General features: G+C 33.2%; 1 protein-coding gene across 5 annotated transcripts in view; it reads left to right on the top strand.

The window, feature by feature from the left end:
- LOC124356050 (WW domain-binding protein 2) overlaps window positions 1-16,841 on the top strand; it is a 66,174-nt gene that overhangs the window by 37,154 nt on the left and 12,179 nt on the right. For all 5 annotated transcript variants that reach the window (XM_046807212.1, XM_046807208.1, XM_046807209.1 and 2 more), the window contains exons 4-5: window positions 2,511-2,660; window positions 10,826-10,948. In XM_046807212.1, the coding sequence (XP_046663168.1) occupies window positions 2,511-2,660; window positions 10,826-10,948 (273 nt within the window). The remainder of the gene's footprint in view (window positions 1-2,510; window positions 2,661-10,825; window positions 10,949-16,841) is intronic.

Raw genomic sequence — 16,841 nt, 5'->3', positions numbered from 1 at the left:
GTCATTTACTACTGAGTAGTTTGTCTCTAACCATTCCATAGCCGATTTTAACATACGGTTTTTTTCTATAATGAGATTCTCTTAACTTTTACTGAAATTCAAGAATGTGGTGTCATCTGCATATAATACTGAGGACCATGGTACATTAAACGAGAAATCATTTACAGCAACAACAAACAAAAAAGGGCCCAGGACAGAACTTTGTGGGACTCCAATTTCAATAGGTTTTAGCATCTTTATTTTGCATTACCATCTGCTTTAAATTTGTAGATAGGATATCATTAATTGCAGTTCTTTGCCTCTAGTAACATATCTATAAAGTTTGGATAGTAATAAGTAATAACTCATGATCTATGCAGTCAAATACTTTGGTCAAGTCAATTAATGCTACAGATGATAACACCTCTCTTTAAGTGGTTTAAAACACTTACAATTAATATCTCTAAATATTTTGTTACTGTGCTTCCAACAGTACAAACTATTAAACTATTTTATGTATATGTTAATACTTTTTAATATAATGTTTTATATGTTTAAACATTTTTTTTATAATTATATTGAAATATTTATCAGAATACAAGGCAATTAATTTATTCAAGATCAGACAGAAATTAATTATGTAATAAGTGAAAATCTGTTGGGCCCATATAGGTCAGCCACCAACATTGACCTTTTGAAGTTATGCTATAAACCTGTGTTACTTACAATGGACAGTGATGTACGCCTAAATTTGTAGCATTTATCGAAATTTTAGATAAAGGAAAAATTGTGTCTATTATGGGATGAAACCAGTGTCCAAGGAATACCATAGACTGGCAAATGCGCACTCGATTTGTAGCCAAGGAGACCACTGGGTGTTGGAGGTAACGACACATGAATCCACTGATTATTATTGTTCAATGATAATGGAAAGTCTTAAATTTTGTGTACTGGATTACATATTGTAGAAATTTAAAGATCGAGGTTACAATTCTATGGGTCTACCTCACAACTTATGTCTGTAAAGTGCTGTGGGGACCGCACCGTGAATTGTGATTCTTTTCCACCTTGATTCTGATTAAACCGATCATCCCATAAAATTATAACAGTTGTTTTCATAAAATATGGTTTACTATATCAAACTTTCCCCCTGACAAAAATCACCTGACCTATAAATAACAAAACTAGTAGTTGACTAACCTTTTCATGTTTAAAATTTAAATGTAAATATTTTGCTTGGTGTATATTTTTTTGCCGAGCCATTACAAATGTATCCACTTTCGTGTGGGAGTTGTACCATTAAATATAATGGTACAAAATATCAGAATTTTATTTCAACTTTAACTGTGTGTTCTAACGGTGGGACCTATGAATGGGTGTGGATCCTGTGAGGTCAGGGTCCCTGAGTGAGCGAGTGAGTCGCAGTAAATGTCTAGAGTGAGTGCTCAAGGAAGAAGTAATAAAATGACTGCTTCAAGGTTGGATTGTTTGTAGATAGCGGCAGAGATGGTCATATTAACTACACTAACCTTCATATTGTCAGTGGGACACTGTAACACAGTTAGTTGCTAACTACTCACTCGTGTAGTCACTGTGTCGCTTTCTTGTGATATAGTACAAACCTATTGTTTGTTATATTTACTACAATTTTTAGAAAAACATATTTCATGGGTAAATACAGCTGTATAAAGAGAACAAAAATCAAAGTCATACTTTTTAGTTTATTCACAGTTTTGGAGAGTATTTTATCAATTTTACATCTTATTTGAATTTATTTATCTGTTTTTTTTTTTTAAATAAAGTAAATTGAATGTAGTTATATTCATGTCTACTTTTCATATCGTTCTGGTAGGTCTACATAATTTGTAATTAAAAAAAAAAGTATTTTAAGTAAACGTATTATTAAAATTAATGAAATAACTAAATTTTATTGCTTTAAATATTTTATGTTGCAACAATTTAAATATTTAGTGATTGCTAGTTTCAATACTTAAGTTAAATTTATAAATATTTTAATTTTAATGTTATCATAACAGTTTGGAATAGTATTCTCAATAAATTTGTATTTATTTTTAATTGTTACTAATTTTAAACTGTATGCTTTTATATTAAAAAAATACTTGTAGTGTTGTACACTACTTAGTGGGAGTTTATTTCTATTTCTCCGTTCCATTATTCTTTTATTCTTGATTATTAAATGTTACTTTCAAAATTTAACTATATTACAATATTATTTTGGCAAAAAAATGTAATAACCTAAACATATATGTATGAGGAAGATATGAATCCACCACATCTATGTATTCTTTATAGTATAACACCAATTAGTAATGTTTTCATCTTTTTTCATAAATTAGTTCATCTTTATGAAATAGTCCAGTTATTCTGTTTATAAACTTTTCAAATTTTAGTTTTATGCTCCCTTTATTTTCCATCCTAATTTATTTATAACCCCTCTGTATTGTTTGTTGATGGATTGGACAAACCCTAACACGTGTCCTGACCTTGTGCTGGTGTATTGTGTGTTGCAGCCTCCCGTAACGGTATTCCCGATTCTCCACCTGCCTACATGCCTCCAACTGGTCCCTGGTACGATGCCCCGCCCCCTGCCTACGCTCCTGCTCCTGGAGGCTATTACGGATGGAACCCCAACGTCGCCGCCTTTCCCAACCAACCACCTCGTAAGTTTTGTTTTTACTTTTGTATTGTGATGATGATGTATTCAAAATGTATTGTGATGTGAAACAAATTAAATTTTGCAGTGCATTGTTAACTGGAACTAATTCTAAGATACATTATTGGAAAATGGCCAACTGTGTGTGAATTGACCATGACCTAAAGAAGAGAACAGTTTTAACCAATTCAACATTTCTGTATACAGCAATATATTTTTCTCATTATATTAGTTATTAACATTTTAGTTATGTTGATAAATAACGTCCATGTGTTAGGTGGAAACTGAAAAACCTCTAAAAATAATTTTTAAATATGGCTAGTATTTATAGATCATTATTAAATAAAAATAACAGCATAAATTACACTTAAACATTCTTATTTAATACATAAATGGTTAAATTTTAATGTTGGGTAAATCCAATTTGACAGAAACCATATAAATTTTTTGATTTTTATAAAATTATAAATATTTCTCTGTGATGTTCATAACTCAATATTGACTGGTAGCTAGTAAAGTATTGGTATAAAGTAAAAGTTTTACCATTGCCAGCCTATTATACAACAGACGCTAGGTACTACAGGTATTAAGCCAATAGTTGGTAGTATTCTGTTTCACAGCTCAAAAATTGTACTTTATAACTCAATATTGACTGGTATAAAGTAAAAGTTTTACCATTGCCAGCCTATTATACAACAGACGCTAGGTATTACAGGTATTAAGCCAATAGTTGGTAGTATTCTGTTTCACAGCTCAAAAATTGTACTTTATAACTCAATATTGACTGGTATAAAGTAAAAGTTTTACCATTGCCAGCCTATTATACAACAGACGCTAGGTATTACAGGTATTAAGCCAATAGTTGGTAGTATTCTGTTTCACAGCTCAAAAATTGTACTTTATAACTCAATATTGACTGGTATAAAGTAAAAGTTTTACCATTGCCAGCCTATTATACAACAGACGCTAGGTATTACAGGTATTAAGCCAATAGTTGGTAGTATTCTGTTTCACAGCTCAAAAATTGTACTTTATAACTCAATATTGACTGGTAGCTAGTAAAGTATTGGTATAAAGTAAAAGTTTTACCATTGCCAGCCTATTATACAACAGACGCTAGGTACTACAGGTATTAAGCCAATAGTTGGTAGTATTCTGTTTCACAGCTCAAAAATTGTACTTTATAACTCAATATTGACTGGTAGCTAGTAAAGTATTGGTATAAAGTAAAAGTTTTACCATTGCCAGCCTATTATACAACAGACGCTAGGTACTACAGGTATTAAGCCAATAGTTGGTAGTATTCTGTTTCACAGCTCAAAAATTGTACTTTATAACTCAATATTGACTGGTATAAAGTAAAAGTTTTACCATTGCCAGCCTATTATACAACAGACGCTAGGTACTACAGGTATTAAGCCAATAGTTGGTAGTATTCTGTTTCACAGCTCAAAAATTGTACTTTATAACTCAATATTGACTGGTATAAAGTAAAAGTTTTACCATTGCCAGCCTATTATACAACAGACGCTAGGTACTACAGGTATTAAGCCAATAGTTGGTAGTATTCTGTTTCACAGCTCAAAAATTGTACTTTATAACTCAATATTGACTGGTATAAAGTAAAAGTTTTACCATTGCCAGCCTATTATACAACAGACGCTAGGTACTACAGGTATTAAGCCAATAGTTGGTAGTATTCTGTTTCACAGCTCAAAAATTGTACTTTATAAATCCCATTAACCTACAGATTCTGTATTCTAAAGTGTTTTATTTTTATTTTGTTTTCAAATACAACAGAAACTAAATTATTTAAGTTGGAAAAATGTTAATTTTGTAAAAACTAAGGTTTGTGCCATGTATAGACACTATTCATTTATATTTGTAAACTAAACTTTACAGACTTTCTTATCTTGTTAGCCTAATCTCATTTTGTTCATACGCATTAAAACTATTGTAATATTTGACTTACCTTCTCCATAAGAAAGTGGATATACAAAATTTTGTTTTAAGTTGTTACGTAAAATATAAGATACAAAATGTTGGTTTTTATAATAACTGCAATATCCTATAAATGACTTTGTATTGAATATTTTTTAAAGAAAAAGACTTTTTATTTTAGCTATACAGAAGTAAAACATATTTTTGCTTAGAAATTCATTCAACACATTCTCAGAATTGTATGTTATCACAATGAAATGTGTGAAAAAACAAAGTAAGAGGTTTAATTTTTGGGATTTGCTGAACTCCATAAAATTGCAAGCATTTGATGATGACATCTGCTAATTGCAATACTAGAAGTCATGAGAGCTGCCTGCCTCTCAAGGTTACTGTGCCACTTGTGTACTCAAGCCAACGTCAACAGTGATTCATGATTCAGTGTCTGAGTCAACGTCAGCTGTCACAATACAATGTTAATTACTGATCTTTGAGTTTGTATCATTCATTTAATAAAAATGTAAAAAAGCATAAAAATTTTTATTTTTAACTAATAATAATTGTTTAAAATGTCATAAAAGTTTTATCTCAGATTAGAAATATTTTTGTTAAAATAATTCCAGTAACTAAATTAATGAAAAATTCGTAAATAACTAAGTAAATGTAATTAAAAATTGTTCTTACCATAGTCCATATATTTATGAGCTAAAATAATCATTCTATGCAAGGTTATTAAAACATACAATGCGGAAACACAGGAGAAAATTGATATTAATTATTGTTATCACCTAATGATAACCTTATCATTAAAAAACAATGCACAAGGTCAATGTTTGATAACACCAAAATGCTGTCACACATTATACATTGTAGGTTGTATGAGTTTAAGAATCTAACCTAGTTTCTGGATTGTTAAAATTTAAAACAATGAAGTAAAAATTTGGAAAGCCAAGACAACACTAGCTGCTTACGCTGCAACATAGTATAGAGAACTAGAATAATTTAATTAAGTGTATCTGAAACGACATAATGCACTTTTATTTGTTTATTTATCCTTTGAGATAACAAAAATTACAAATCATTTTATTCATAAAATAACTTTGAAAGCAAATGCAAAACAAATTTTGATCACTGTTCTGGCATTGAAAACAATTTGTGGTATGTGCTAATTATCTTTATGCACTGCAACAATAACTACTAATAGGATATATTGTTTGTGGAATTATTATTAGAGCATGTCATCAAAACAAAAGATGTTTAGTCCCAAGTATTATTGCTTGTATAACTAACATTCAGTTTGACAGTGTTGCAACCATAATAAACTGCATGTTTGAGAGTTAGTGAAGTTGACACACAACACGGTGGTTGTGATTCCTGACTTACGCATGTCACAACGCTCTGGTATGATTTGTTTATTTTAACCTAGTTTATAATTACGTGTTAGTTTGGTTATTTACCTGAAGAAGGAATTAGGTTGCAGATCTCAAAACGTAGAGTTACTGATTTTTTACATAACTGAACGATGGCAAATGTCCGGAAAACTCTGTTCTTCGTAATTGAAAGGGTTGAGTGGAAGAAGGGGGTAAGTAACATTTTTGTCGAAATTGAGTTAGATGTATGGATGAAGGGAGTAAAGTGATTCTGTATTTGGTACACTGGGTCCCATTGTCCCAAACTGCAGTAACAGCTGAGATATTATTTGAATTTAGGGGGTAAGTGCAGAAACTGAACTCAAAGTTTGCTGGATGAAGGAGGTAAGTGCTTCACTTGCCCCCTTTTCTTTTTCCACTTAAAAATTGCACTTACCCCCTTCATCCACTTACTCTTTGCGCACTTGCCCCTTTTTTCCATTACTCTATGCACACTTACCCCTTTTATTATCCAGTACTCTATATGTACTTGCCTCCTTTATCCACTAAGAACAGATGATTATTGTTGGTTTGTCATCATCTGTGGTTGAGGTTAGATGTGAATGTAAAACACCAATTTTTGTAAAGCAGTGAAGTATTTTAGCTGAAATGTCACGCAGGGCGGATATCATACTTGCATTAGCTTACTAATGCTCTAAAATCTAGTGCATCCAAAGATTCTGAAACCCAGGATGAAGTATGTCACAGTAATAATGATGATTCTAACCTAAGAAGTGCAGAAGATTGGTGTAGAAAACAACAAAGTAGATGGATTATTTGAGCCATTAGAAGGTAAGCAATGTTACTAAAATAATATAATTTTTTTAAATTTTCTACCATAATACTTACTTTAAGTTATTAGGTCTTTTCCAGAAGCAGTTTAGGTTAACAGCAATTTTAGACCTAGGCCTAAGTAAACACTCCTAAATCTAGAATAGCATTGCCATTCTGAAAAGTAAAGTTATGGAGTAATCCCATTATAGTGTTTGATAAAACCTATTTAGTAAAATGTATTGATTGTTCGTTACAGGTAGCGTTTGGCTTAACCTTTACGATCCTAAACTGAACTATGCCAACAATTTCTTGTATACTTTTCAGATTACTCCTGAAATTTTATTCTCGAAGTAGGCTAAGCTGTCATCTATATTTCATGATCTGTTAATCACTTAGGCTAGACTACAACATTTGTTGTGTGTGGCCAGGTAAATTAATATTACTAGTACACTCTAAAACTGTAGTCAATAAAAACTTTAGGCTATATGTATTCTCGGAATAAACTTGTTTTCTATGCTTATTCTTTTCTTTGCAAATTTGTTTTGTTTGATTTTAGAGGAGGAGTACATAGAATCTGGTAGTGATAGATCATTATTCAGCAGTGATGGACAGGAAGAGTATCAACCTGACTTAAACGATCTGTCATCCAGTGATGAAGATGAAAGTTTCACACGGAAAGAAAGTCAAGATAGAGAATAAAGAAAAAACGAGAAAACGTAAATGTGCTTTTCAACATAACAGTGACGAAGATATCATTCCAATTCCAGGTACAGATAGTGATAGTGATAGGCCTAGTTATCTTTTCCAAAAAAGGCAAGAAAAAATAATACATCTACATGCCTTAATCTTAGCATTGAAATTGCCGAACAATGTGACAAAAGTAACCGGGATACTCAAATCCGGAGGTTATTGACAATCAATGTGAAGAACACGTCATTGAACCACACAAGAAGAGAACTAAAATATTTAATCTGCCACAAAAACAATCTAGAAAGCGACTTCCTATGCCTGAAACTTGGAAAAGAAATAAGGCTAAACTTGCCAGGGAGTGTGGAAAAAAGCTATGTAACCCATAAAGGATTGGTTATAAAAGAAAAGATAGTTAATGAAGGTATCTTATGCAATGAAAAGTGTAGGTTTAAGTGTAATGACAACTTTTCCATTGAAGACAGAAAAGAGATCCTCACTAGTTTTTTATAAGCTAGATACTAATTCAAAAAAATAATTTTTGTTGTTCAAATCTATCGTAACCTGTGCCTGTAGATAGGTCCAAGCAAAAACGTTTCTAAAAAGAAAAGTCAGTTCTTACCAATTTTATGTCCGTAAGAACAAATGAAGATAAAAAGAGTTTGCAAGAACAGCCTTATGTTCCCTTTTTTCAAATAGGAAAAAAGAAAATTGAATTAACTACAAGAAAAAATGAAAAATGGAATCAGTGCAGCTCCCCCAGACAAAAGAGGTTTTCATATGTCCCCGACCTCACAATAGTACCTATTGATGTTGTAAGATACATTCAAGAGCACATAAAATCATTTCCTTCAGAGTCCTCGCACTATTCTCGAAATGTTAACGCCTACAAAAAGTATCTTTCTCCATTGCTTAATATTCCTAACATGCATAAGTGTATATATAGATTTATGTGAACTGAAAAACAAACCCGAATGTTTCAGAGTAAAAGTCAGTTTTCTACCGAAGAATATTCGACAGAGATTGTTAATTTTGTCGTTTGGTCATCCACGAAGTGGACACCTGTTCTACATGTGATGCAGGAGAAAAATACAGAAGAACATCAAGAAAACTATAAAGAGGCATTTGCACTTCAGAAAAAAGGACAGGGAAATAGCAAAAAGTTGACCGAAAAAGTGTGTTACATGACTGTTGACTTGCAGCAAACCATGCCACTACCAAAATTAACAACGTCAAAAAAGCATTTTACTTGAGGAACAGCTTTGGTTTTATAACCTAGGAGTAACATTATTATTACTAAAGAGACAGAAAAAACTGACTTTTGCACTTGGACAGAAGATGTTGCGAATCGGGGGCAGTAATGAAGTGGCAAACTCCTTGCTCACCTTAATTCGAACTAGAAACAACCTTAATATATTGTGACCACTTAATTATATGGTCGGATTCTTGCACAGGGCAAAATAAAAACTTCTTACTGATCCTACTTTTATCAGTACATGGTGGCCAAAAAAATGTTCAAAATAATCGATCATAAATTTCCGGAAAGTTGGCCATAGCTATCTGGAATTCAGACCGTGATTTTGGTCGCATCGAAAAAAGAACTCAGAAAAAACCGAAAATGTATATGTGCCAAATCAAGTACCGAGAAATCATATCTAAATCAGCCAAGAAAAACTTTGTTGTAGACATGTCATCTCATTTTTAGAGATTTTGAAGGATTTGCTGACAAACTCGGCCTAAAACCAAAGTAAAAAGGACCTTCTGGAAGAGAATGTCAGATTCCGTGACGGAATAAAGTGGATAAGGGTTGAACGAATTCGGTTGTTACTTATTACAAAGAGACCTATGATGAAAAACACACCATTTAAAAAGTTTGTTGTCCCTGATAAAGCAGGAAAGAAAAGGCACAAAAGTTAATAATAAGAAGGGGAATGATCATCGAACATTGTCTGAAAAATGTTTTTAAGAATGTTTTACATTGAAAGTAAGGAAAAACGGTATGGGACTGTAACCAAAGAGAAACTCAACAATTTGAAAACACAACTTAAATATGTTAAAGGAGAATATAAGTGGTTTTATCAGAGAGTAATCGAAGAACAAGAAAACAGGTACCCGGGAGAAAGAATCAGAAGAAAATGAGGAAGGCCAGATAAACAAAGATGAGACCAGTGAAAGAAACAGAGTAAAGAAAAGTGACAAAGAGTTTTACATTGAACCAATGAGAAATCTGATTAATTAATAAAATAGACTAATATCTCTTAACCTATTTCAAGCCCTTTAAAATAATAATAAGATTGTATTTTTTATAAGTAGACTTTAGTTATTGTTTTTTAAAATAGCTTACAGGAGAAGGCATAAATACTTAGATGTTGTATTTTAACAACAGTATTTTTTTTTACTGTGTAAAGTTATCGCTGAGGAAAGACGACTTAAAATACCTCTGTTCTCTTTTTAACTTCTTTCAAGCAATTAAACAATAATAGTATTGTGGCTTTTTGAATGAGACTAGGTTTTAGTTATTTTAGTTACCGTTTTATACCAAAAGAAAGACTTAGATATTACCTTTTAATAAGAGTAGCCTATTAGTTACAGTTTAAAGTTTATCATTGAGATAAGGGCGTTCTCCAATTTAAGTTCATTTAAGCTTTTAAATAGTAATGATATTGAGCCTTTTTGTGTTTTAAAACTAGATTTTAGTTACAGTTTTTATTACCAATACGGAAAAGACTGATAAGTTACCTTTTCATAAGAGTATTTACACTGTTAAGAGTTTTGTTGTTGTGCAACAATCTTATCTTAAAGGTATTCCATAAGGTAACATTTCAATAATAAAGTTCTGTTTTTACATAATATTATATCTTTGTATTATTTTACAGTACTTAACCCCTTCTTCCCATTCCCAAGTACCCCCATTTTAAGTGGAAAAAAGGGGTAAGTGGATAGAAAAGTTGAAAATTTAGTAGGAAGGAGTATTTGAATTTTTACCAGGAGTTGCCACAAAAAATTGTATGTATCTTTCCCTCCCAATTCCGTTTTCAGAGCTGAATGAAATAAAAAAAATACAAAAGTTATAACTTAAAAACTTTAGGTCCATTTTTCTCAAAAGTGGCAAAATGTTGACTTACCCCTTTCTTCCACTCAACCCTTCAATTCTTCTTCATCGTCAAAAACAAACTTCAAGCAAATAATCTAATAGTGTCCATCTGTGTGTGTGTGTGTTAAAAACTAGTTTGACAGGCTAAACTAGATACTACTGTACTAAAATTTTACATAGACATCTTTAGGGTCATTGGTTAACATACAGACCTATATCAAATTTGGTCATGGTGTCTGATTATTTCCACTTTAGACTCTGTTGTTACAGCCAACTCAGTGTACATGACAGAGATGCCCCCTCCGTACCCAGGAATAGTTGGGGGATACAACGGCTACGCTACTGCACCCCCGAGCGGAGCTGTGGGCTTCAGCCAGCCTCCTGTACCTCCAGGTGGGCATCATCCCCCAAGCTAGCTCACTTGAGAATAATCTCTATCTTTGAGTTTATAGAGATAGTACTAAGTCTTGGGAAAATAAAATGCCTTTCATTAAAAAAATTTTTACTTTGTGACTCTAAAAAACTCAAACCTAAACTGCTTGTGACTTAAAAAGGAAAATAAGTTATATACTGATTGAAAAATGTATTTTTATTGAAATTTAATAAAAGGGTCTGAAATTGCATAATTTAATTACAAATGTTGTAACTGTCCAAAGGTTTGACAACATGTTGCACTCATTTTCTTGACACAATTAATTCACTCATTAATTTAATTTGAACAATGAACAATTTCAAATTTACGGAACAGGAATGGGTACTCAAATGGTCCCATCACACTATTTCCTAGAAATTTGTCCCGAGTTCCATCCCTCCATCTTTATCCATCAAAAACTAAACAGAATGTATCCATGCTTTTAACCCTCCAAGTGATACTCATATTACTCTACAGTGATAGGCCTTTTTTATGATGATGCGCAGTGTTTTTTGTTTTAATTCATAAAACATATCAAATATACCTGAAATATATAACATATTATATATTAAAATGTTCACTATAATATGTACTAAATGGTAATGATACAGAAAAACTTACCAAGAAAATTTTTTCATTGTATTATTTACTAATGACCTTGAAAAACAAATTTTTCCAATAAAAATTATATTTTTGAGGCTATTTTTCACAATTTCCATAGTAACATATTTGAAATTCATTATATACAAAAGATTCACAATTTAAGTTTGAACACAAAGATGTATAACACTTGTAGTTTATATTTACATGAAAATTGATTTTGAATATGTTTTTCACCAGCATAAACAAATCGAAAACTGCCAAAAAATGTACTTTTCATCAACAAGTTCCATATAATGTTTATTTGTATCTGCTTGAAAATATACGACATAGAGTATCAAGTAAAGGAACTCTTTCTAAACCGTTTAGTATAAAATATAGCTGAATTCCGATACTAGTTATTATTTTACGTCGTTTTTCACGAACGGCTCGTACCGAGCCGTTATCGATTGAGACAGGGTCCCTAACGGCTCGGTCTGAGCCGCTATCACTTGGACGGCCACACTGTATACATAGTTTCTAATGCCATCTGTTGGATATTTATGATAGTTCCATAGTATAATCTAAATGTAGATCATTGTTCTTCTTTACTAAGTTGTCTAATAATATGCTCATCCAATCTTTCAGGTATTATTAGACTATTGCTAAGATTAAAAACAGAACTCTATGGCAAGCTGGCTTTGTTGCCTCGGCAATGTCATTTCATCAACAATTCACATTAGTTTAATAACATGTCTTAACCCTTTGAGCTCAGCGTAACACGCATGACCACCAGACGCTTCTGTGCCGTCAGATACCGAGACCACTGCGACATAAATGTCGCTCACATATTAAATTACATAACTTTTCTAAACATTGCACCCTATGGTTTGTTTTGTTTTTTAGAGAATGACATTGACTTTACATTAATGTATCAAATCACAGTTAGTTTAAATTGTATGGGATTTTTATAGTATTTATGTAAGTTATAATTCAAAAAAGTTTTTTAACAAAGTTTAGGTGCAAAAAGTCTTAAAGAATAAGTTAGGTCCAAATAGTATATTATTACCTAAAAGTACATATTTTTTCAGCAAAAGTGACAAATATATTCCACAGAAAGCACATAAACAATAGTAAAACTGAAAAATGGTGTAAAGATGTAATTTTTGGATCAAAACATGCATATTACTATGGAAACAAGTAAATATCTAATATGTTACTGTTGGAGTTAAGCCAAAATTAATAGAATTATTACTTTTATCAGTTTAATCTTTATATACATTAGTTTTTAGGATCAAAATGTACATATCTTGAAAAATCATTTAATTCCACTAAAAATATCTGTTTAGATGTTTACAACATAAAAAATAAAACAAACTGTACTATATACATATCTGTTTAGATGTTGGAGACTTATCTGAGCCAGTTCTATTATTATTGTACAACATAAAAAATAAAACAAACTGTACTATATACATATCTGTTTAGATGTTGGAGACTTATCTGAGCCAGTTCTATTATTATTGTACAACATAAAAAAATAAAACAAACTGTACTATATACATATCTGTTTAGATGTTTACAACATAAAAAATAAAACAAACTGTACTATATACACATCTGTTTAGATGTTGGAGACTTATCTGAGCCAGTTCTATTATTATTGTACAACATAAAACAAACTGTACTATATACATATCTGTTTATACACTTTATACTCGGATTTAAACATGTTTGCTATGTTTAAACATGTTCTGCATGAACTAACTTCATCTCATGCAATCAGTCTTAGATTTTCTCCTATTTCCATCAGTGTTTATTCGATTATTGCACCACAAAGTTTTTCTTGTCCAAAATCCCCTCTTGTACGCCTTTTGTCACCATCACCTCTCAAATGATGTTAAAGATTTTTGTGTGATAACCAGTTTTGTGCTAGCTACTACAATAGAACCTATGAAGTCATATCTATTAAGTTTATGTTCAGTAGTATTCTGGTAGGTATATAAAAATTAATGGCATGCGCCCATAAACATTGAAAACAACTTTCAGCATTTCGTAGAATAACGCTTATAAAGGTACGTATACTGTGGAAAATCCCACCCATCTTCATGTTATATTAGTTAACTATTTTGGATTTGGTTTTAAAATTGTATATTGCGTTTTCAAATGATTTTATATATATATATATATAATATTATATTAAAAAGTGTTCTTTTCTGAGTAATTCTATATATATAGTACATGTATATTACGTTAGAAATAAAGGTGATGACGCAAAGTTCAAAAGCCCACTATATGGCTAATGGTATCATATACATTGAGCCACTATAATGACCAGTGGAGGAGGTCAAGGTACCACATACTTTGAGCCACTATAGTGACCCATGGTAGTCAGGTACCAAACACTACGAGCCACTATAGTGACCCTTGGTAGTCAAGGTACCAAACACTACGAGCCACTATAGTGACCCTTGGTAGTCAAGGTACGAAACACTACGAGCCACTATAGTGACCCTTGGTAGTCAAGGTACCAAACACTTCGAGCCACTATAGTGACCCATGGTAGTCAAGGTACCAAACACTACGAGCCACTTTAGTGACCCATGGTAGTCAAGGTACCAAACACTACGAGCCACTATAGTGACCCTTGGTAGTCAAGGTACCAAACATTTCGAGCCACTATAGTGATCCTTGGTAGTCAAGGTACCAAACACTTCGAGCCACTATAGTGACCCATGGTAGTCAAGGTGCCATACACTTCGAGCCACTATAATGACCCATGGTAGTCAAGGTACCAAACACTTTGAGCCACTATAGTGACCCATGGTATTCAAGGTACCAAACACTTCGAGCCACTATAGTACCCATTTTAGTCAAGGTGCTATACACTTCGAGCCACTATAGTACCCATGGTAGTCAAGGTGCCATACACTACGAGCCACTGTAGTGACCCATGGTAGTCAAGGTACCAAACACTTTCAGCCACTATAGTGACCCATGGTATTCAAGGTGCCATACACTACGAGCCACTATAGAGACCCATGGTAGTCAAGATACCATACACTTCGAGCCACTATAGTGACCCATAGGGATCAAGATACTCTACATCTTGGGTCAATATATGGGCTCTTAGCGGTCAAGGTACCATACACTTCGGGACACTATATGGGCTCATAGCGGTCAAGCTACCATACACCTCGGGACACTATATGGGCTCATAGCGGTCAAGCTACCATACACCTCGGGACACTGTATGGGCTCATAGCGGTCAAGCTACCATACACCTTGGGTCATTATATTTGCTCATAGCGGTCAAGCTACCATACACCTTGGGTCATTATATTTGCTCATAGCGGTCAAACTACCATACACCTTGGGCCACTATATGGGCTCATAGCAGTCAAGCTACCATACACCTTGGGCCATTATATTTGCTCATAGCAGTCAAGCTACCATACACCTTGGGCCACTATATGGGCTCATAGCGATCAAACTACCTTACACCTTGGGCCACTATATTTGCTCATAGCAGTCAAGCTACCATACACCCTTGGGCCTCTTTAGTCCCACCGTCCACATATGTGGACAAATAATCAATATGTTTTTTTAAGGTTGTTTTAAAAGTCAAATATACTTCACACATATTATTTTTCTCTTCTGGAGAACTTGTTCTTTAGTTATGGTAAGGTTGGTCAACCTGTGAAAATCCACTCAGTTTGAGAAAGATGGCTGCCAGTTGCTGATTTGTTGGTTTGAGGTTACCCTGACTTCCAGGTAAATATTTTGTTTTTTATACTTTTATAGCATACTTTTGACCTAATTTACGGTGTTGTTTTCTTTTTTAATGTATTTGAAGAATACATTTAACTTATTTTACAGTCTTAAAATTAAGTTTCATTAAACTGGGCGAATTGCAAAATATTTTGTCCACGTATGTGGACATTGGGTTTTAATGCCAATTTAAGGTTAATTGTATTTGTCCACAGATGTGGACATTGGGTCACAACAACAAAAACGTAAGCTTAATTTTATTTGTCCACAACATGTGTACTTTAGGTCTCAATTATTGGCCACTTCTACACAGCAGGTTTTAAAATTATTTATACTAATAATAAGGTTTATTTTCAGGATGGCAGACAGAAAACGAACAGGACGTATTATTAGCGAGAAGAACTCTTAAATATTTTGGAAAATAGCGATTATGAGATAGATGATTTGGATGAAGACCCAGATTTTGTTCTTTCAGAAGATTTATGAAGACGAAATTATAGACCTATTTCCTGAACCAGGTGCTCCTGAACCAAACAGTGACTTCGATGGACCAGACAATGTCATCCCTGAACCTAATAACATTTTTGAGCTGACCAAATACCATTCCTAAGGAAATTGGCATACCTGAAAGAGACAATGAACCAAAACAATGATGTTCCTGATGTAGTTAATATCATACATGAAGACATTGACATGTATGAATCTGGCAATAACATTCCTGAATTAGACAACAATGAACTTGGGCCCATGCAAGAGAGGGCTAGTGGTGAAGTGAGAGGACTACAAAGCAGGGATGGAGTTAGGAGGAGAGAATGCGAGGCAGGGGCGAAGGAAGAGGGATGCAAGGCAGAGGTGAAAGAAGAGGAATACGAGCCAGGGGTGAAAGAAGAGCAATGCGAGGCAGGGTTGAAAGAAGAGGAAGAGGCGAAAGAAGAGGAATGCGAGGTAGGGGCACGTGTGTCAAAGACCTGTTGAGGAATGGAGTGGTGAACAAACTGAATAATGATTTTCCACCATTTGTTCCAACTGAAGACACTCGTCCTAGTAGGGAAAATTGGAACCCATTGAGATACTTTTGTGAGTATTTTAATGACGATTTTTTTAAATTGGTGGCTGAACAAACTAACATTTATTACCACATCACTAATGGAAGGGAACTGAAAAGCAACTTTGTCTGAAATAAAGGCATTTGTTGGTATCTCAATGATGATGAGTACCTTAGGTTACCCAAGGATACGCCTGTACTGGGATAGTACTTTTCGAATAGATCTTATTTCTAAAGCAATGCCTAGAGATAGATATTTTCCAACTTAGAGCAGCAATCCATGTTGTTAACAACAATGATGTTTTCTGCGGAAACAAAAGCACAAGATAAATTGTGGAAAGTAAGACCTATAATAAACCATTTTCGGGACACTGTCCTAAAAATTCCCAGAGAAGCTGAACTCAGCATCGATGAACAGATGATCCCTTTTACAGGGCATGTAGAATTTCGCCAGTATGTACCTAGAAAACCCAATCCTA

The sequence above is a fragment of the Homalodisca vitripennis genome, chromosome 2, assembly GCF_021130785.1.
Source record: "Homalodisca vitripennis isolate AUS2020 chromosome 2, UT_GWSS_2.1, whole genome shotgun sequence".
In the NCBI taxonomy this organism is placed as follows: domain Eukaryota; kingdom Metazoa; phylum Arthropoda; class Insecta; order Hemiptera; family Cicadellidae; genus Homalodisca; species Homalodisca vitripennis.
Note: the sequence above shows the minus strand (reverse complement) of the source record. Positions and strands in the feature narration are given on the sequence as shown.